General features: G+C 53.9%; 7 protein-coding genes across 7 annotated transcripts; 2 read left to right on the top strand and 5 right to left on the bottom strand.

Moving 5' to 3' along the window:
* Window positions 1–276: 276 nt before the first annotated feature.
* SETTUDRAFT_165632 (uncharacterized protein) lies at window positions 277–3471 on the bottom strand. Its single transcript, XM_008032279.1, has 3 exons — window positions 3097–3471; window positions 2007–3026; window positions 277–1952 (listed from the first exon to the last, which is right to left on the bottom strand). The coding sequence occupies exons 1-3, from the start codon at window positions 3463–3465 to the stop codon at window positions 528–530; spliced, it is 2814 nt and encodes a 937-aa protein (XP_008030470.1). The 5' UTR covers window positions 3466–3471; the 3' UTR covers window positions 277–527.
* A 2383-nt stretch (window positions 3472–5854) lies between these two features.
* SETTUDRAFT_44070 (uncharacterized protein) lies at window positions 5855–7337 on the top strand (the record flags this gene model as incomplete). Its single annotated transcript, XM_008031977.1, has 3 exons — window positions 5855–5912; window positions 5966–6449; window positions 6506–7337. The coding sequence occupies exons 2-3, from the start codon at window positions 6058–6060 to the stop codon at window positions 7335–7337; spliced, it is 1224 nt and encodes a 407-aa protein (XP_008030168.1). The 5' UTR covers window positions 5855–5912; window positions 5966–6057.
* Window positions 7338–11977: 4640 nt separating this feature from the next.
* SETTUDRAFT_34923 (uncharacterized protein) lies at window positions 11978–12511 on the bottom strand (the record flags this gene model as incomplete). Its single annotated transcript, XM_008031938.1, has 3 exons — window positions 11978–12035; window positions 12090–12225; window positions 12298–12511. 3 exons carry the CDS (start codon window positions 12509–12511, stop codon window positions 11978–11980), a joined length of 408 nt encoding a protein of 135 aa, XP_008030129.1.
* A 1555-nt stretch (window positions 12512–14066) lies between these two features.
* Window positions 14067–15031, bottom strand: SETTUDRAFT_165630 (uncharacterized protein). Its single transcript, XM_008032278.1, has 3 exons — window positions 14970–15031; window positions 14662–14914; window positions 14067–14603 (listed from the first exon to the last, which is right to left on the bottom strand). The coding sequence occupies exons 1-3, from the start codon at window positions 14975–14977 to the stop codon at window positions 14241–14243; spliced, it is 624 nt and encodes a 207-aa protein (XP_008030469.1). The 5' UTR covers window positions 14978–15031; the 3' UTR covers window positions 14067–14240.
* Window positions 15032–15356: 325 nt separating this feature from the next.
* On the bottom strand, window positions 15357–17491 carry SETTUDRAFT_165629 (uncharacterized protein). Its single transcript, XM_008032277.1, has 4 exons — window positions 17335–17491; window positions 17123–17253; window positions 16272–17058; window positions 15357–16223 (listed from the first exon to the last, which is right to left on the bottom strand). The coding sequence occupies exons 1-4, from the start codon at window positions 17416–17418 to the stop codon at window positions 15432–15434; spliced, it is 1794 nt and encodes a 597-aa protein (XP_008030468.1). The 5' UTR covers window positions 17419–17491; the 3' UTR covers window positions 15357–15431.
* Window positions 17492–17729: 238 nt separating this feature from the next.
* On the top strand, window positions 17730–18684 carry SETTUDRAFT_122427 (uncharacterized protein). The gene is made up of 2 exons (XM_008032276.1): window positions 17730–18145; window positions 18193–18684. The coding sequence occupies exons 1-2, from the start codon at window positions 17745–17747 to the stop codon at window positions 18359–18361; spliced, it is 570 nt and encodes a 189-aa protein (XP_008030467.1). The 5' UTR covers window positions 17730–17744; the 3' UTR covers window positions 18362–18684.
* SETTUDRAFT_23420 (uncharacterized protein) lies at window positions 18677–19996 on the bottom strand (the record flags this gene model as incomplete). The annotated part of the gene is made up of 2 exons (XM_008031871.1): window positions 18677–18876; window positions 18925–19996. 2 exons carry the CDS (start codon window positions 19994–19996, stop codon window positions 18677–18679), a joined length of 1272 nt encoding a protein of 423 aa, XP_008030062.1.
* Between the last annotated feature and the right edge of the window lie 230 nt (window positions 19997–20226).

Here is a 20226-nt window from a genome sequence, read left to right as displayed (position 1 = left end):
GATATCCTGAGAGTCTTGCTCTCCTCTTTACTCTTCCTCTTTCTTTCTTTCTTTCTTTCTTCCTTGCTCTTCCTCTTTGTCTCCATCTGTCTCTCTTTGAAGAAAAAAAAAATAGAAGGGGGTGAGGGGGTATGCTAGCGAGTCCACTACCAACTCGTTACGAAACTAAAAAAAAATAATAACGTACATAAGGAATAAGATGGAAAAGCCCACACCGGGTCGTTAGAAAGAGGATGACAACGGGGTTTTCTCAAAGACGGTAACGAAATGAAAAAGGGTTGATTCACGGGCACTGGGCCGTATCGATAGAAGGGTTACAAGAGAAGAAGAAAGGAAATAATACTCTCTCGCCCTGTCTCTCTCTCTCTCTCTCTCTCACTGTCTCTCACAAACGCCTTTGGGAACTAGAAAGGAAAAGGGCATCAATGCTAATCTCGTTTCGATCGCTAATGATAAATCAAGGTTGTGGAAATAAAGGAAATGGGAACAATGCCAGATGAGAACCATGTCTCCTCCACGCTTTTTACTTAACGCGATGACATGTGACGGATGGAGCTGTGGGGCTGCCTAAGCGGTTGAGCGTACTTGGACACGGGAACCATGTCGGCCTGGAGGTCGTTGTTACCACTGCCGTCGACATCGTCGTCGTCTTCCAAGATGCGTGTTGGCACAACAGGTACGTCGTGCGATCGGTGCTGCAGGCTTGACCGGTCTGGTGTTGTGCTGGCGCTCGCCATGGACATGGATGTGCTGGACCTGTGGCTTAGGTCGGGTGTAGGAGGAATGCTGGATCCGCGGCCAGGACGGAGCATGCTGTCCTCGTCGCCATAGTCGCTGCCTTGGCTCGATTGAACACGACCACCGTGCAGGGACATTTGACCAACGCTGCTGCGACGGTCGCTGTGGTTGTCATCTTCGGTATCGGCGCGCTGGGCGAGCTGGAGGCCCTCGACAGCGGCGGCGCATTGTTCCGAGATGTTGCGGATAATGTAAGCAATAGCATCCGTCTTGTCGCGGAGGACGCGGTCGGCCACGTCGACCATGGACTGGTTTGAGAAACGCTTCGAGTTTCGCGCAGGGCTGTTGAAGAGACGCTGCTCCATGTCGGGTGTGACGTCTTCGCCGTCGAGGTGCTTGCCTTGGGCGGTGCTTGCCCGTGAGTCCTGGCGGCTATCGACGCCAGCCACGCCACGGATGGTACCGACCTCGGACTTGTCCTTGGCGGAGCTGCGGCTGGTTGCGCGACCCTTGGGGTCCACCTCCTCATCCTCCTCGTCCTCTTCAGGCACATCCTCGAAGCCGGCGTCCATGTAGTTTGACATGTCGTCCTGGTTGAGCGACTTGACAATGTGCTCCATGTGGTGCGTCTGGCCCTCGATGAGGGCACGGAGGTGAAGCACAACACGTTGTGCCTCGTCGCGCTGGCGGAGAATGGCGGTGTTGGTGTGCTGGAGAGCACTGAGCTCCTTCTTGTTCTTCTTCCTCTCGCGCTCAAGCTCCTCGGCAATTTCTTGCTGGAGCACGAGGGCTTCGAGGGCGTCGTCGCGCTGCTTCTCAGTACCGGACAGGCGAACAGTAAGCCTTGCGGCGTCGTCCTTTTGCTGATCGATGAGGCTAGTGAGACGACGGTTCTCGCGCTTGTGGTTCTCAATCTTTACCTTGAGGTCCTGAGTCTCCTTGGTGAGCTGCTCAGCGAAAGCCTGGAATTTGAGGAACTGCTGCTTCCAGCTCTCCAGCTCCTCGACCAGGAAGTTGTTGCGCTTGGTAACCTTACCAAGCTCGCTGTCCAAGCGCTGCTTAAGGTTGATGAAGTCTGTCCAAGCTTCTTGTGCGTCACGTGAGTATTGATTGCGCTCGCGCACAATCTCGTTCAAATGGCGCATCGAGACCTTGGTCATCAATGGCTTCTTGACAGAACCGCCGAAGAGTGCCTTGACACCAGTGTTTCGGCCCTAAAATCACCGTTAGATAAATCCGAAATTAACAGATAACGGCGGATTACTTACGAGCTTCTCACACACGTGGTCCATGACCGACATGACCGCGTCTTGCGACCACCAGTCGGGGTCTTGGATGCTCTCGACCTCGCCGCGCATGACAATGATTTGACCGGCGGGAACGAGCTTACCGCCGCCGTAAGCAGATCGCAGATGCTGTGGCACACCAGTTGGCGCGACCTCGCCATTGAGGGCCTGTGTGAGACGAGTAATCATCTTGGTGCGCTGACCGGCTGTCAGGGCGGTCGGAGGGCTCGAGGTCAGGACAAAGTTGCGGTCCAGATCCACAACGAGGGCATCTGTTGGGGCCGTAAAGAGCGAGCGGCATTCCGACGTTACACCCAGAATGTACGGGCCGGGCTCCTGCACCAGGTCCTTGACGTGACGCGCATGAACCACGGGCACGTACAGACCGCTCCACTCGTACACCCTTACGCAAAAGCGGATCGTCTCTGCCGCAACCGTGAGCATGGCGGGGTAGTGGCTGGTGAAAATGATGCGGCGAGTGGGTGACAGAGCCGCCTCAATCACACCCACAATGTTGGGAATGGACAGACAGGTGAAGAGGGGCCACATGGCGAAGTTTTGGAAGCCGGTAGGCGATGAGGGGAACTGGTAGCACAGGGCGTAGTCCTTCATGTCGATGCGAACCAGGTCGTTCAGGCGCGGGGCAGGGAAACTCAGGATGCGAGATACCTCCTCTGCGTGGAACAGGTTGGTGGCCTTGTTCCAGTGAATCCACATGCCGCGCAAGTAGTCGCCAAGCAGGTTGTACAAGGGGTACCGGGAGAGGAAACTGAGGCAGTAGGGGATCCAGTACGTCTCTTCTGGGTTGTCGTAGAAGTCGGGCTCGATGCGCTTGCGCAGGTCGCGAATCGTCTCGGCTCTCTTCTCATCGGCGCGCGACCAGACACGCAGCGCAATACCGTAGAGGGTATGGGAAGAATCCTGCTGCAGGACAAATGAGTGGTGTACGCAGTGCGGCTGGCTCCTGCCAGTGCAAATCTCGACATCGTGAGGGAAACATGCCTGCGGCGTTTGTTAGCAGGTCTGATGCGACAATGGCATTGATGGAGGGGGAGGGGCAAAGCAGGCATACCCTCATGGCCGAGTGGAGAGATCTTGCGATTTCATTGTCTTGCTCCAGTCGCGGGCTGCTGCCCAGGATCTCGGGAAGCCAAAAAGTGCCCACGGCACCCTTCATGTGTCCAATCTTGCCCTGGGCGGGAGCAGGTGCCTTGACCCATTGCGAGGGCTCGCGGCCAACGCCACACACCATGTAGGCATGGGTGAGCGTCTTGGGGCTCCTGGAGCCCTGCTTGATGTTGAGGGTCGGGGGGAGCGGCTGGGTGATCCTCGAGTGGAGAGACGAGGTGCGGCTGGGGATGATGAGGCTGTGGTCGGCATTGTCTCTGGTGGACGGGCGGTCGCTGGCGGTGCGAGGGCGCAGGCTCAACGAGGGCGCCATGGCGGGGGAGTGTGTGGTGTCGGGCGGCGGCGGTGGTACAGGAGCAGGATATGGGGGTCCAGGATATTACAATAACAGTGAGCAGAGGGACAACATTGGGAGCGCAGGCCACGCGAGTCCGGGAGGGCTGAGGAGCGAGAGCGAGAGCGGAGCGCGAGTACAGTCGACGCAGCCGGTGGGATTGAGGGCTCAAGGTCAGCTTGCTGCGGGTAGCAGAGGAGGGTGGCAGCAAGGGGGAAACATGGCTTTTGGGGGAAGCTCTGGCGCCGCGCGCGGACTGGATTGCTGGGAGCAGAAGGCCGCGCGAACTAGCCAGGGGGCCCCTGCACACGTCTCGGTTCGAGAAATGAGAGAAGCTTATCCCTGCCACGCGCAGGGTCCGTCGCCGCGCACGGCCCTGCGTGCTGTCAGGGGCGGCTCAGGTTGCGATGGGAATAACGGCGGTGCTGTCCTGTGCCATCTCTACTAATGAGCGAGTGCATGCTTGTCCTGGGTGCGTGTCCGGCGTCCTGTGTCGGCTGCCCTCTCTGCTGCCCCGGCTGCTGCGCGGCTGCTGCTGTGCCTCTCCCTCTGCGGCGGCGGCCGTGGCGGCCGTGGTGGTGGTGGCGGCCATGGCGGCGGCGGCGACGACGGATGCAAGGGCCGCAGCCAAATCTCGACGCCGCCCTGGGCAGCTCAGCGGGCGTGCAGCGCTCCGGCCGGCGGGTACTGGAAGCCCTCTCTCTCTCTCTTTCTGCCTGCACATACGCCTACGCCTACATACTACATTGGTATTAGCAGTACATTGTCATCGTCGGCGCTGCACATAACGTGCCGTGGTACCTGCAGGGCTGGCTGCTCACGTCAATACTTACCACACCCGCACACCCACATGCACCCACGCACACTGGCAGCTTGCATCCACACACACGCCCTCCACATCATCCTTCGCGGCTCTGGGCACCGTGACTCGGCCCATCCAGGGATGCTGCCAGCGAGTCCCCGCCCGTGGCAATAGTCTGCTATTGCATGGCCGCCTGTTGCATGCCGTTTTGGGCCTGCTTTCGATTCAGTTGCGCTCCTTGTGCATCCCCAAAGGCGTCCTGCAGCGCGTGTGCATGAGCAGAGTTCCCGCTCTTGCAGCTTGGGCGGTCCGCGAATGGCAATGCTTCGACGTCTGGTGGCGGCGTTGGCCTCCCCTGACGCTCCTGGTCCCGCTGGCACTGGTGCGAGGCCGTCGCCTGCTGCCCACGACGCCGAGTGCGAAGATCGCGTTTAGACGGCCCTTCACGCATGTCTTTTGCACCAGTCCGCCGCGGGCTAGCCTGCCTCTGCACCCCATTGCACATTGCCTCCAAGGCCCATGGCCGCCGCCGCCGCCGACGACGACGCCTTGCCCTCGCTCAGCTGGCTCCATCGGCTCCACACTCCGGTATGCGTGTACATGTACGTAGCAGTACGTAGGTGGATGAAGACGTGGTGGCTACGTGCAGTAGTCGCTCGTTCGTGGCCGCCGCGACAACCATGGTGCTGTGCCTGGTTTGGACATGTCGACGGCTGAAACACTGGCCACCAGCTGTGCCGCCCCGCGAATAGCAACACCCGCCTGCTTCTGCACACGCCTGCCGTCTGTCGAAACGTGTTGCGCGTGCTAGCTGTCGTGCTGCGGCGTGCCCGGCTCCTGCTGGCCGCACCACGACCATGATGGCCACGGCCACGGCCACGGCCACAACGAGAGGCGATCCATGGACAGTAGCGCATAATGGTCGCAGTCCAAGGCATCGTAGTGCATGCCGCCGTGTATGATCAGCGCCCAGGTGGGCCTCCAAAGTGATTGGGCGTGGGGAATGCTCCGATGCGCCTAGCAAAAGGGATTCCTGGTCGACAGCTCCATCCCCCCCGGCAGGGCCAGACGACGACGACTGTGCTGCAAATCTCCAGATATTGCCCGTGTTTCGCGACCAGGTCCAGGTCCAGGTCCAGGTCCAGGTGTGCTGTACAAGTATACTAAGTACTATCGCGCGCGAGATGGCTGATGGCAATGTCGACGGCAGGCCAGTGTTGGCCTCCCGTCGTCGTTCCCCGACGCCCACAGGCCCAAGGTTTGCTCGCCCGCGCGCTGATTGGCTGCCACCCGCCTATCAGCGCTTGGCTTAGCCACATATGCTCGCCTCGGCTTGGAAACTTTCACCCCCAAGGCCAAGTGCAAGTGCAACCATCTCCCTCCCACGCGCCACACCACGCACAACCTCAACTTCCCCTCCACTCGAGCGCCCGGCACCCTCCGCTCCACGTTCCCTGCGCCCGTCCGCCGTCCGCCGTTCGCGCATCTCCACTCGGGCCCTTCCCTGCTACTTGTCAAATCTACGGTAGCATCCATCCATCCATCCACCCATCCATCGCCTTGCACCTGCCATCCCCGCCACCATGTCCAACAGTCTCCTTTTAAACGAGCTATGCAGCGTCTGGTATGTCATGCTACCGCGCCCTCGAAATAGCGCTGATGCTCACGGGGAAACAGCCATTGGCCCGCCCACGCCTGCGGCACGCCTGCTTCTCGTGGCAATGTAGCCAGCCAAGCACGCGCTGGGCCTCTGTAATCATGCGCTGACAATGCACTGCAGCAACGCCAACAAGTTCAAGTACCGCTGTCCAGGCTGTGAGGCACGCACCTGTTCGTTGCCATGTTACAAGCGCCACCAGCAGTGGGCGCAGTGTTCTGGCCGACGCGACCCGGCAAAGTTTGTGAAAAAGGCTCAGCTGCTAACGCCGGCTGGCATTGACCATGACTACAACTTTCTCTCCGGCATCGAGCGGGACCTTGATAAGGCTGAACGCATTGCTGCCAGCGCAACCGCTGCTGCGCCCTCGGATGGCTTGTCGAATCGTCAGCGCGCCGGCGTTGCCTATGCCAAACTCGAGTCTGCTGCTGGCGTCAACATCATCCGAGCCCCACAGGGCTTGAGTAGACAGCGAGAAAACAAGTCGCACTTATCTGCCACAAAGTGAGACCCTCCCACTAGTCTTCGCCCCCATGTGACACGGCTGATCGGCGTCCCAGAAAAGCTTCACGCAACATCGTCTGGACTGTCGAATGGTTTCTCGGGTCCCAGACGCGTGTGCTTACTCAGACGTCGTCTGTACAGCAATTAATAGATGCACAGCCCTTTGCACAACATAGCACAGAGGGTAAAAACAAGAAGCGGAAGCTCAACACTGAAGCTGCCGCTGCTGCTGCCACCACCACCACCACCCTCCCGACAATCGAGTCAATTCAGTCACCGCACAATCATGTCGCGCCTATTTCAGAGATTCAAGACCCGCTTCAGCAGCTCAACGCTGAGGCTACGCTCCCGATCAGCAATGCGCAACCAGAGCCTACCTCTTCTGGGCGAAGAGGATCAACCCCTCCTTGGGCAGAAGAGGGACAACCCACCAAAAGAGAAGCGGACGTGGCAGACGTACACCATAGCGGCCTTGACCATGATGAGCCAAGCGCCCAACCCCTGGGCCGTAGGCAGTATAGGTTTTTACTACTAAAACCTCGCACGAGCACGACCCGCCACGTCCTCATTCCCCTGGATTCCTCCTCTACGCTCGCCGAGAGCCTGCGTGGCCATACTATTCTCGAGTTCCCTACGATCTATGTGTTTCCTGCCGACATGACCAAGCTACCCGAGGAAGAGTTCATGCTGGAGGAAGAGTACGCCAAGCTGGAGGGGGAGCAACAAAAAGAATTTGACGAATTAATGCAAGAACTTGACCCTGAGGTTTTGAAGAGGCTAAAGGAAGGTGAAGATGGGTTGTCAAGAAACGGTAATGGTGGTGACGATGAAGTTGACAGTAAGAAGATTCTGGACGTGCTGAAGCAAGATCTTGGCGGACGCCTGTAATTCAACTGATCAAGTCACATGGGTGGTTGATGAAAAGAAAAGTTACTCATTTGGTACACCTACTTGGAGCCGCGTTGAGCAAAGAGCGACACAACGGCTCGCTTAAGGTGATGAGAATTCGTTTTTGTCCCTTGGTCTGCGTTGACAGCGCCACCCCCTCATCATGACTCTTGTCCATCACAATCCCATGGCGAAAAACAACCACCATCGCTGACTAGGGTTTGCCGTCCGTCCTCGATACCCTTTCCGGGATCTCCTACGTATAACCCTGCATCCATCTTTGTTTTTGGCAAAAAGACTCCACCAAGACAGCTCCACAAGGGTGTCCATCGTCGGCCTTGTTTTTTTCTTTTGCACCACTCTCAACACGTAAAATTACTATGCGCAATGTCAGGCCCGCATTGCAGGCGTCCGCTCAACGGCCCCAACGTTTCAACCTTACCCCACCCTGTCCACTCCTTGCCGTCCACCGTCCTTTTTCTTTTGCCTATAATCCAAATCCTCTCTCTCTCCGTGGCTTTTCTCCTAACCCCATGACGTGGACATTCATGCAGGTCCATCTCCATGACGGCAAGCATCGGTCAAACAACCCTTTTCCGTCTTCCGTTCGTTTGTGCGCGCGTGCGTGCGTACGTGCCGACCGGCTCGCTGTCAGCGCTCTCCGCTGCCGGAGCACATCTCTAACACCCCCCTCCCCTCCCCTCCCCGTCCCTAAAAAAAGGCCCTTGTTGATGATGTTGCAAGCAGCCCTGGCTAGCCCCACAGTTGCGCAATATATGAGGATTGAGTTAGTTTGACGGGTACAGTCCCCCGCCCGCTCGAAATGCTGACATGCATGACATCTAAGTCGTAGACGGGGGGGGGAGGGGTGGTGGTTGGATGGGAGGGGAGGGGGAAGCGAATAACGAACAACGTCCAGACTGTTTGCCTAGCCCTTCTACTAGCTCTTGTTTCAACACTCATGTCCGACACTGACAATGCATTTGGGGGCCGGCTGATGGACAGATAATGTGTGGCAATGACAAGCAGAGGCGACCCAGGCCTATGTGACAAGGTTGATCCCTACGACTTCATGCTCAGGCAACAAGAAAACCCGGCATTTGCTTCCAGAACCATGTTGTTTCTCTCTGTTGCCAGTCGTCGCCCTTGTGCTCCGCTCCGTCGCCCTTCTCTCTCACTCATTCGATATGCCGCTGTCTGTTGTATTATACGCTTGGCAAACTAGTCTCGAGGGGGGGGGACTGGGGGCTGGTTGTCTCCAGCCCAATTGCTTGTAGTCCAATAAACAGCACATACCCTTGCTACCTGGTCTATATTATACCTTGGATGTCTGCTTCCGTGGCAAGCCGTTAGTCGGGGCTACGCGTCGACACCATAGCATACGCACTTATCGCTGTGTTGTTGTTCGTCCCCATTTCCCGCGAGAAAATGGCCACCCCCCCCTTCTTCTTCTTGTCTCGCTAATCAGCGTCGTTGCATCAATCATTTATTCTGTATGCTTTCGCGCATACTGTCTCCACTATCTGGTAGTCCAACCAAAGCCCCGGTCTAGGTATAACGAAGCGGACTGTGAAACAAAGGCAAAGGGGTTTCTGTTCCTTCCCCCCTCCTCCTCCCTCTCCTCCTTCGTCTTCTTCTCGGCCGTAGTCGAAACAATGACTTAACCCTGTCGTTCCAACTTGTCTACATACACCACGTCCAACCAACCAACTAACCATCCAACCAACACAACCACTCACACACACACATATAGCCCCGGTGTCTCCGGTGCCCACTCAATAGCAGCCATCGCATATGACACTGCTTACCACTTCACCCAATAGCCATCGCAAGCACTGCCCTTTTCTCTCAGTCTCTCACTTATCCCTCTTTCGTCTCAGTCTTTCCTAATCGCCCATCGCCCTCATGACGACATATCTCCGCCTTATGTTCCATTTCGATAGTGCCAGACACACACGCACGCACGCACACACACACACACAAGCCGGCGCGATAACGGATTGGCTTACATATTATCGCTGCTATGATCCCCCCTGGCCCCCCCAGTCGCCGATCATTGATTTTTTTCGGAGATGGTTGCCAGATTCTTGGACTAGGGTTGGTGTAGGCGAGCAAGGCTTGCCCGTTTTCGTGGTTGCTGCCGCCGTTTTTTTCGACGCCCCTACCCGCTGCGCCAGGAGCGCATGTTTGTTGTGTTAGATAGCATGTGGAGATGTGGACGTATGTGGTGGTGGGAACGGAGTAGACTCGGTGTTTGGATTTTGGTGAGTAAAAATGGAGTGGCCGTGTGACTTGACTTGTATACGTAAGTACCGGAGTTTCTTCTTTGGAAAAGGATTTATTGTATCAATGTCTTGTTTATTGAATAGATGGTTTGTAAGTATACGAAGCCTAGTTAGTTAGTTAGTTAGTTAGTTGTTTTAGGCGTACCGCGATCGACATACGCCCTCAAATCTTACTTGATCGCTGTGTCTCGCGTACCACATCGATCTGCACTCGCGGGCAGATTGAGTTTACTACATACCACGGATACGTATATCCTTACTTCGTATAACATGACATGCGCAAAGGATACAATACCACGCCCCATTTCTTTCTCGCTATCTCTCTCTTTCTCTCTCTCTCTGTCTTTCCCCTGACCTCTTTGATTTCTTCCGACCACTCATTTCCGCAGATATTCCCTCCCCCCCCCCTTTCAAAAAAAACCAAGACTCCAACCAAGACACCAACAACCAAAGTCACTAACCAAGTAAACACTCAATCAATCAATTCAAGAAAATGACTAATCCTACATCTCGGCAATTGATCATGGCATATATCAACATTCTCTTAATTGAGCTCCACATCTCACATCCCAGGGTCATCCCTTCTATCGCTATTTTGCCCGCACCCCACCCCCTACTTGCACATGCACACATACATACATGGATGATTACGTTTTTTTTATATATTAAACCATGAATATTGGAATGAGCCGTGAATATGCATGCTGACATGTCTGCATCCAAACAAGGTAAGAGAGAGGGAATGGTTGGGTAGACGTGAAGATAGCGTAGCTTCGTTGCGCGAGTTTACTTGCAGAGAGACGGTTAGATGGATGGGTACGTGTGGGGCTGGTTTTGAGGGTTGCTTGCATGGTTTACTTGGGTAGGCGGGTGGTGGGCTGTCGGGTAGGGAGGCGGGAAATGAAGGGCTGGGGGGGAGAGAGAGAGAGAGACAAGTGGGTGGGTTTTGCGAGAACGGGGATAGGGGGGTCATGTTAGTTAGGAGAGGAGAGAGAGAGAGAGGTACCTATTTAAAGCAAGGTGGTTTCTTGGTCGAAGGCTCTTTTTCTGGCTCTTGATGTATATATTCCCGAGTTTGGCTTTGCATGGAGATACTTCTTCACGCGTTGCGGCGGTTGGGCATCGAGCTGTAGCTTGCCTTTCTCCTTGTGGCAGCAGCAGCAGCAGCAGCAGCAGAAGCTTGCTTTTGGTTCAGGCTTCTGTTAGCTCTGCAAAGATCTCGCTTGGTGTTTTTACGGACGTCATCATCGTTCCTCTCTTCCTGCTCGAAAACATTTCAAGGTGTTGCGCCTTTTTAACGCCCCAGGAAAGTAGAACTGCGTCTTTGGGCGAATTTGGTTCCACTGAGTGAGCGAAACAGGCTCGCTCTTTGTAGCCTCCTTGCATCATTGAAAGGTGCTTTTGTAAGCCATCCATTTCCATCTTCAGCCGATCATTTGGTTTCATGAGCTGGTGAAGGGCTTGTTTAGGCTTTGCATTATCCGCAGCTAGGGTCCTTCACTAATCGCTGCTAATACTTTTCATAGCTCCATCACTCCTCCAGCTTCATAAAAGACTGTGCTGCAACTGCTTCGCTTTGACTGGAGTGAAGTGGCTGAGTAGAACTTTAAAGCCGAACGAAGCGATTCCACTGCCCCAAAGGAGCAGAGAATTAGCTTCTTAGCAAATATTGTGTTCGGGTTCGCCAGAATGTCTTCACCAAGGTACCTTTCTTGATAGGCGTCAAGTCTAGGCTGCTCTGAGAATGCGCTGCAAGAACCGTGGAGTAGTTGATCACCAGTAGCGAGAAACATTTCCACATCAAGCGGGTAGAGAGTACAAGTACTTTGTGCATAATATATGCATGCTCTTATGCATTCCTCGGCCCAATGACATAAAAGATTCGCTATCATATGGCTACTAGGGCCATCCATGACTACCAGCCGTCAGTTTCTATGAGATTTGCAGCGGTACCACTTCCGAAACCCTTCTCGTCGTTGCAGAATATAACCGTGGGTTAAAAAGGGGGCATTGTTCTAAGCGTTTTAGATATGTGTTGAAATAACAGGACTGCTAGCGCAATGGCCGTGAAGATTCATTAACCGTAACTCGGAAGTTGTCGTTTCACTCATAGTATGCAGTGCTGTCAAGGTTCGCGCGCTTAGTGCATGGTCCGAGCACTACGCCATCGTGTAAAAGCTTATGAGTAATGGACGATATGTCTAATCCGCTCGACGTAAATATTAAAAATCGGTTTGAGACTAACATGCAGCCGTAAAACAGTGGAGAGTCAACTATGCTGAACTAAAAATAGCACTCAAGCCATCTCAACGCCATGTCAAAGCACTCATCCAGCAAAAACCTTGTAAAAAATGCTCAGCAACCCTTGGCTTGGATTGTTCCATGGCAGTTACTGCCGTCCTCCAACCACCACCTAAACACAAGCGTCAATTGACAGTCATCTCAACAACATTATCAGCGCACTTACTCTCCACAAGCTTGGCAACCCGCCTTCTGGTAGATTCCGACGTTGAACACGTTTTTGATATCGGCACCGTCCTTGGTAGGATACGCACCGTTGCAGTACCAGTCAGCATAGCATTCGCCCACGGTAAATCTTTGATCTATTTCCAACGCAGAAAATCAGCATCCAACACATCAAGACCAAATGGCGAATCGGTCTTTTCCCAACATACGCGAGTTGTAGTTGTAGCCACTCTGAAACTTGTTAACCGCATCGTGGCAGTTTCCGATAAACGTGTTGGACAGGTTGCATTTGCCGCAGCCGTTGCAGTTTCCGAAATTGCGTTTGAAAAGCACACTTGAAGGGTTCTCGCTGATGGGGGGAGCGGGAGACGCGAGTGAGAGGTTTGCAAACCCAAGGACAAACAAAGTGTAGCAAACCTTCATGATTTGGGTTTCCGCACCTGCGCGACTTGGTAGTTTTGGAAGCTGAAGAATTATTGCAAATGGTGAATCTCACAACATGTGTGTAGTTGGAATGGGTACACTGGATACCGATATTTATATACTGGAGCGAGAGAGAGACAGAGAGAGAGAGAGAGCACAATCACCTGATAACAGGATACGGTGCTGTCTTTTCATCTCACTGGTTCCCCGCACGTGTTGATTCCCCATTTCCTCTATTCCAACTACTGTGGCTTGGACGTCCATCACGATAGGCGAGGCACGATGCAGAAATATGCAGTGGCGTATTGGAAGGAAGGTCTAGCACCAAAGTCAATGCAAACATCACACTATAATTTGATTGGACTCAACGCCACTTTCCCTGCCTTCACTGCGAGGATGAAGATGTACTCGTCTCGTATGGTAGAGAACCCAATACTCCAGCCTGCTACTGCATGCGGGGGATCATGCGCGTGTGGAGTCAAGATGCGAAGCTGCATGGACTGGTTCATGTGCTGAACCACTCAGAACACCTTCTGGGCCCCACTACACAACAGCAGAATACGATAGGACTCGGGTATGCGCCTCCGGAGTTTGAAACTTCTCCATCTGGAGCAATGGTACTTTGGGGTCTGGAATAGCAAAAATACATGGTGTTTGTTGTGGTTGACGTTGGCGCCCGCGGAAGGGGGGGAGGGGGTTCCGTGGAATCCCATTAGATCTTAGATTCCAGATCGAGGTAAGACCCGGCTCAGCGTGTCTCTCCTTCGGGAATTAAGAGAGAGATATGGAGAGAAGGAAAGGTGAAAGAAGTTCGGGGGAGATAAGGCGTCGTATTCGGTGACCGTGGCCGTGGAAGTCGGTTAGAGGGAAGCTAAGGTGTGGGTACATATGCGGGACTTTAGATACGTAGTTCGTGATGTGGGGGAGGATAGAGATTTGCTTTTTTAGGGATTCCGACGTTTAGTTAATTCGTCAGTTATTCGGGAATAAATGCTTGAGCAAGAGAATGTGTGTGTGTGTGTGTTTGAGTAAGTGTGTGAGTGTGTGATGGAGGTATGCAAACTTCACTATTTCACAGTGGATTTTTTCTTGGCTATTATTCTTCAAGTCCACTTTCTACAGATGTTGTAACATGGCTGGATTCTAGGACTAGTAAAAGTGGGCAGATACAGAGACACATCTGTGCAGTCCAGAAAGTGCGGCTAGACTCTTGTAGTACCAAAAATAGTGTCGTTTGGATAGACTAGAAATTCAATACATGCGGCAGGCTTGTCAGGATTCGAAAATTGGTATGTGAATGAATGATATACCCCTAGTATTCCCAGAGAGTTACAAAATCTTTCACGTACTAGACTAGAAAGTGCTACACCGCAAAAGCCGATAAGAGGAGTTTTCTGCGAGGCGGCAAGGTCATGGGATGTGTACAAAGATCATTAGGAAATGATACTCTCAACACGCAGTTATAGAAGGAATAAGTTCACAATGACTTTCCTTCGTAGTTGCGCTACTTCTGCTCGAGTTATAAAGAGAGACTTCGGAAAGAGAATGATGTGAACACTCGGTATAGACTTAGGGTGAGCATCCAAAAAAAACATTGATATGTCTACTCTCAACACGCTTTTCCATTCCAAGCTCTAATCCGAATCGCGCACAGTACCCATCTTTCGCATCATAAGTAGCGCTTCTATTCTTTTCCCGCCCAGCCTCATCAAAGTTTTCATACAACCCTCTACTTCTGCAGCTCCAACAGCCCCTTTGACTGCAGATACTCGACAATCTCCTTGACGCTATCCTCGACGCTCTTCTGGTCGCTCCGAATATGGATTTCAGGGTTCTCAGGCGCCTCGTACGGCGCGCTGATGCCCGTGAACTCGGGGATCTTGCCTTCGCGCGCCTTCTTGTACAGGCCTTTGGGGTCGCGCGCCTCAGCTACCTCGAGCGGGAGGTCGACAAAGACCTCGATGAAGGCGAGTGGCGCGTCGGTGCCCGTCGTTATGGCGTGCAGGTCGCGCGCTTGCTTGCGGTCGGCGGTATAGGGCGAGATGAAAGATGTGATGGCGATTGTGGAAGAGTCTGCAAAGAGCTTGGCGACCTGTTTGTGGAACCATTTGTCAGTTTTGCGGAAAAACTAGCGCTTTCATGCTGCGTACTTCTGCTATCCGCCTAATGTTCTCGTTGCGGTCCTTCTCTGAGAATCCCAGGTCCTTGTTCAGGCCAAAGCGCACATTGTCGCCATCCAGACGGTATGCTGCGAATCCAAGGTGCAGAAGGTGCTGCTCAAGCGCCGTCGCAATGGTGGATTTGCCCGACGCAGACAGCCCGGTAAACCAGATGGTGAAGCCCTTCTGCTTGCGGTATGTGTTGCGCTCCTCGCGCGAAAGAGATGGGTGCCATGTAATGTTGCTAAAAGGTACCGTTAGTGATTTACATGGTGATGGTGGGGTATGGTGGGGCTCACGTCGCCATTGTAAGTACTGCAGATGAGGTCGCGACGGGGAGGATTGAAAGGTTAAATCAAGATATGAGGGTTGGTAGCTTTAAAAACTGTTCTGTGGTGTAACGGTATTTTTAAACTGTCAATTGGGTAGACGGGGATCCAAATTCTCAACACGAAATCTTGATCCCAGCAGAAACATTGGACCCCTCTTAGCGTGAATGACGTGCTGCTGGGCCTTTTAGTATGTGGGGGTGGTAAGGCGGATTACGGAAGATGCCCCTCGTGTTGTCCAGTCAATGCTCGAGATGGGTTCTTGGGGTTGCCAATAAATGCAACAGCTATGGGTTGCGCTGCGCTGCCCAGAGCGCACACGGCCTCGGCGGATGAATGCTGAGAAACATGAATTGGCCCGCCAAAAAGGTGTTATTGCTAAGAAAATGATACCTATACACAGACAAAGTAAACTTCAAATTAAATGAATGTTTAGGGGACACTACCCGCAAAGCTTGCCGCCCTCGTCGGTCTTTGCCTGATCTCACTGCCTTTAGCATCGCCATCCCATCCGTACATGGACTGCACCTCACCGCGACTCGTACTCTTTCTCAAATTTATCCCAAGATCACCGGCGGTAATACTCCCACCTGCTACAGGATCGAAAGGCTTCCTGCGCCTAACGAGCTGATATCCTCTGTCAAGCTCTACTTCAATGGCACACCTAATCTTCAATGCTGTGACCGCTGGCCACACAATCCTCTCCCCCTTGAGTATCCAGTAATCGATTGCTTCTTTGGTCGGGTTCTCCAGCAGCTTAAAAAAGTCGCTTGGAGTGAGTTCAGGGACCAGCGTAAGGCTCGGGCCGGGGATGTTCTCATCGAGCAGGAAACGACGGATTGACGGAGGAAGTAGCCCGAGCTCATCCAACTGTTGCAATCTGTGTTGTATTTCCAACACTACCAGACGTAGAATTGGCATGCTCAGCCCTAGACGCCCATCTTGTCTGGGGTTGGGATGGTGTAAGTCGGAGCGCAGGAAGGGAGCAAGGTAGGGCCGCGCCTGTGAGACGATGAAGTGGTTCACGTTGAAGAGCTCGCCGATGCGATGTAGAGGAGACTCGCGGTCACGGTAGGATGCATGCGTATAAGGGCGGAAAGTAGTCTTGGAGGCTGGAGACCACGGGACCACGTTGCCCTCTTCGTCTTTGCACATCATCGTGACCGAGTGGTACAGTGTCGAGGAGGACGTCGCGTTGGAGGCCAGAGCTGCGGACCAGATAAGCTGCAACCGTTAGTGGTTGCTTCGGCAAAGCAGCTGGAGTATACGTACAACATTGGGTGCTGTTAGGTAGTTGAGTAGATTTGGCACGCTGCCACCACTACTAGTCGTGACGGTAATGTTCAACACTCTCTTTGTCCTTGCATATGCCTCCTCGAAAGTCAGATCCCCGACGTTGGCCCTCAGAACCTGCTCGAGTACGCCTACGTCCAGAAAATGACCTTGATTCCACCATCTCTTGACACGGCGGATCAGGGTTTCGAGCCGCGTGGTACCTCGAGCGCCATTTCTATATGGCCTGTTCGAAAAGGCCGTCAAATCAATGTTCTTTCCAGTAAGGAATTCGAGCAATTCGTCTTCCGTGTGAACACCCACCAAGGCCGCGATGAGCGCCCCAGTCGCAGTCCCGGCAATGATTCGGGGAAGCAGACCGCGCAGATGCAGCGCTTTGACAACACCCAGATGACACAGCCCAAAGACCTGACCGCCTTGGAGTACCAAAACCGATCTCCCAAACGCCTGCCTCGTATCGTGGAGAACATCCAGCTTTGCCTGATTCGTCAACCCTGTGTCCGAGTTCCTCGACGTGGGGTATTGTGTAAGATTCTCGATCGCGTAAGCAACCTGCGTCACGTAGTCTTCGATCAGGAGTTTTGTTCCCGCGTAAGCGCGGTTGTACAATCGCGACGCGGTGATATTTCCGAGGTTTCGCACGAGGCCGCTGCGGAGGAGGTTGATGACGCCAAGAACGTCATTGTCTTCTTGGGCTTCGTAGAGGGCGTAGAGACGCTGGTGGATGAGGCGGTGATCGTAGTCCTTGCTCATCGCGGTCTGCCGCCTGTGAAGCCATGGTCAGTCGATGCGCAAAGACGGTCTTGTTGAGGACGAGACGGAAAACTTACCACATGTCATAGTCGAGGACCTCATCGAGCTTGTATGCAGCGGCCTCCCATTCCTCGAAGAGCCTTGCATTGTTGAGAGCTTCCAGCAGCAGCTCTCTCTGGCTCTTCTGCGTCCACCACGCGTATAGTCTCTTCAACATATCAGCATTAGACCCAAAAGAGCTTCAGGCGACCAGACAGCCGAGATAGCGGGCTTGGTGGAGGAGACGCACCCCTTGCCAAAAGAAAGCTACGTCGAACAAGCACAGCAGGAAGCTCCAAAGCGCCCCATACACGACGCTCAGCGCTCCAGTCATGGCGTTGGATTACTACAGAAAATGATCGGCTGACAGCGCCGCAGTGGCACAAGGCGCATGTTCATTCGTCGCGGCTATTGGGATGGTGTACCATTGAGTAAGGTGGGAACGGTTGTCGGGGTCGAGGCCGACTTTCACATGCAAGTCACGGGCCGAACCTCCTCACATGGGTGGGTGTGGCTGACGATCATCCGTATCCGGAACCGGCTAGTCACGTGGCGTCAGCAGCCTACTGCGCCACGCTGCATGATGCGCGGGGGGTTGAAGCTTGTCAGGACCTGCGACTTTCTTCCATCTTGACATTGTTGCGAGCTTTTCAAACAAACATGCCGGGTTCATCGCTTTGGCTGCTGCCACCAGCGGACCACCCGCTGAACAAAGTCCTGCCGGGGCTCATCGACCAAACATCCAAGTCGTTCGGTTCCCCGCACCGCTTCCTTCCGCACGTCACCTTGACTTCGGAGATATCGCCATCCAAATACGGTTCGGATGGCCCGGCTTGGTTGAGCGCTCTCGACCTAGGCCCAGCAAAGGACGTTCGGGTCAACCTTGAGCGTCTTGGCAGCGATGATTTCTTTTTCCGCAAGCTTTACATCAAATGCGAAAAGGACGGCGGGTTGAAGACGCTAGCAAAGCAGTGCAGGAAACACGTCGATGGCTATGCGGACGAGAAAACAGCCCAAGACTGGGCCAAAGAGGCGTATATGCCGCATGTCAGTTTGATGTAGTAAGTATGCACCGCATCTTGAAGTATGCATGCGCTGAGCGTCGCAGCCATGACTGTCCCCAGGTAGATGAAAAGGAGCTAGTGGCAGTGGACACGCTTGAGGTTAAGCTCGGCGGAACCGGAGACATGAGCGGCTGGGTCGGTGGCAGAGTGGTGCTTGTTCCGACCGACAAACCCATTGATCAATGGGTACCCATAGCCGAACGGGTGATTTGATCAGGAGTGAATTTGTTGCGAAACAAGGTACAATGGCAGCAGTATTCAATGCAAGACGAACGAAGATCAATTCAATGTTGGTCGTTATTAAGCTAATATTACAATGTCATAGGAAGTTGTCCTTGGTATCTCGCTTCCAAGTGTGCTGGTTGCGTCATGTCGTAGCGGTATGCATTTATTTGAAAAAGCCGGCCTTTCCGTCCCCATCGGCGTCCACCTCTGCGAGAAAAGTAAGTAAGCGGCCTCTCTAAGTAGGCATTATATATACGTACTAGGGTTGAGCTTGTCCATGAGGCTGGGTTTGTGTTTACCTGTCTAATGTTGGCCTTTGTTTCGTGGTAATTCTTTCAGTTCTTCTTCAGCGGCTTGGGAATGGGGAATGGCTTTGGAGACGGGCTCAATGAGAGCTTTGGGCAAGTGGCCGTCCTCGTTGGGACGGTGATCCAGATTGCCCTCGTCGCTGACACCATGTGCTTTTCCGTGGGACTCCTTCGTACCTGTAGCGCCTTCGTGCTCTGTTTAAAGTTAGTAGGACTCGTGTGTGAGCGGGGCATGGTACGTACTGTTGCGGGAGGGATCAATCAAGTCGCTGTTCCTACCAGCAGAGCTAGAGGAGCTAACAGAACCATTCTTGGTCATGTCGTGGGCATCGACTTTTCCGTCGTTGTTGCGGTCCAGAGGGTTGCTGGTCTTGTAGGCACCAGTAGAGCCAACCATGGCTTGGTCAGTGGGACGGTTCTTAGCCATATCGTGCATGTCGACCTTTCCATCGTTGTTACGGTCCAGAGGGTTGCTGGTCTTGTGGGCGCCAGCAGCACCAACGACACCCGCAGTGCCAACAGCGCCAGCAGTGCCATACTCGTGAGAGCGGTTTTTGGAGGAGAGGTCATGCATGTCGACCTTGCCGTCATTGTTGCGGTCCAAGGGGTTACGGGTTTCGTAGTCGCCATGGCGGGCTGCGGTGTGGTCGTGGTGCTTCTTGTGCACAAGTCCCTCGGTGCTAGCAAGAATACCGGCACCTCCGATGCTCTTGGGAGCACCCTCAAACTCGTCGTAGCGCTCCTCACGACCATGGAGGGATCCACCCGTGGCCTTGAACTGCTCCATGGTCATGGTAGGCAGAGAGGTAGTCTCATGGTGAGTGGCCTTGTTGTGGTGGACCTCGTGGATTGGGACGGTGGTGTGGACCACGTTTGGCTGGATAGTCTCCTTTTGGACTACCGGCTGGATGGTCTCGTGGATGTGGTGGTGAACGTGCTCTCCACCAATGGTGGGAGCAACACTCTGGCTGTGGGTGGTTTCCTCGACGCGCCTCTCATCAGCGAAGCGGGCCTGGTCTTGGACAAGGGCTCTCTTAGTCGCATCGGCGTCACGGTGGTCGAACTCGCGGTGTTGGACTGCTCCGAGCTTGGCAGTGTGCGTCTCAGGGAGGACCTCGCGGTCATAGACTGGCTGGATGGTGCGGTGGTAGTGATCTTGGTGAACCTCCTTGTCGATGGCAGTGTTGACCTCCTCGTGTACGTGAGGCTTCACGACCTCGTGATGCACAGCGGGAGCAACTGCCTCGTGTACGGTGGTGTCATGGTGACCAGACCTGGACATGAACTCGGTGATTGCTGCCTTTGCCTTGTCCATTGTGAATGTGTAGTGGGGTAGTTGGTATTGGTAGAGTTGGGAGATGTGATGTATAGGAGAGTTGGCTGGTTTGTTATTGAGTAGTGTAAAGTTGTGGTGTTGTTGTAATGATGCTCCCAAGTCGCTGACGCAGTGCCTCTTTATACACAGAGAAGGCCAGTGAGACAGATGCACAACGACGTAATCGAAATGCCAGACTCTGGTAAGCAGGCACATGGCATGCCAACTGC

The sequence above is a fragment of the Exserohilum turcica genome, assembly GCF_000359705.1.
Source record: "Exserohilum turcica Et28A unplaced genomic scaffold SETTUscaffold_7, whole genome shotgun sequence".
NCBI lineage: Eukaryota > Fungi > Ascomycota > Dothideomycetes > Pleosporales > Pleosporaceae > Exserohilum > Exserohilum turcicum.
This window is presented reverse-complemented; position numbering and strand designations above follow the sequence as displayed.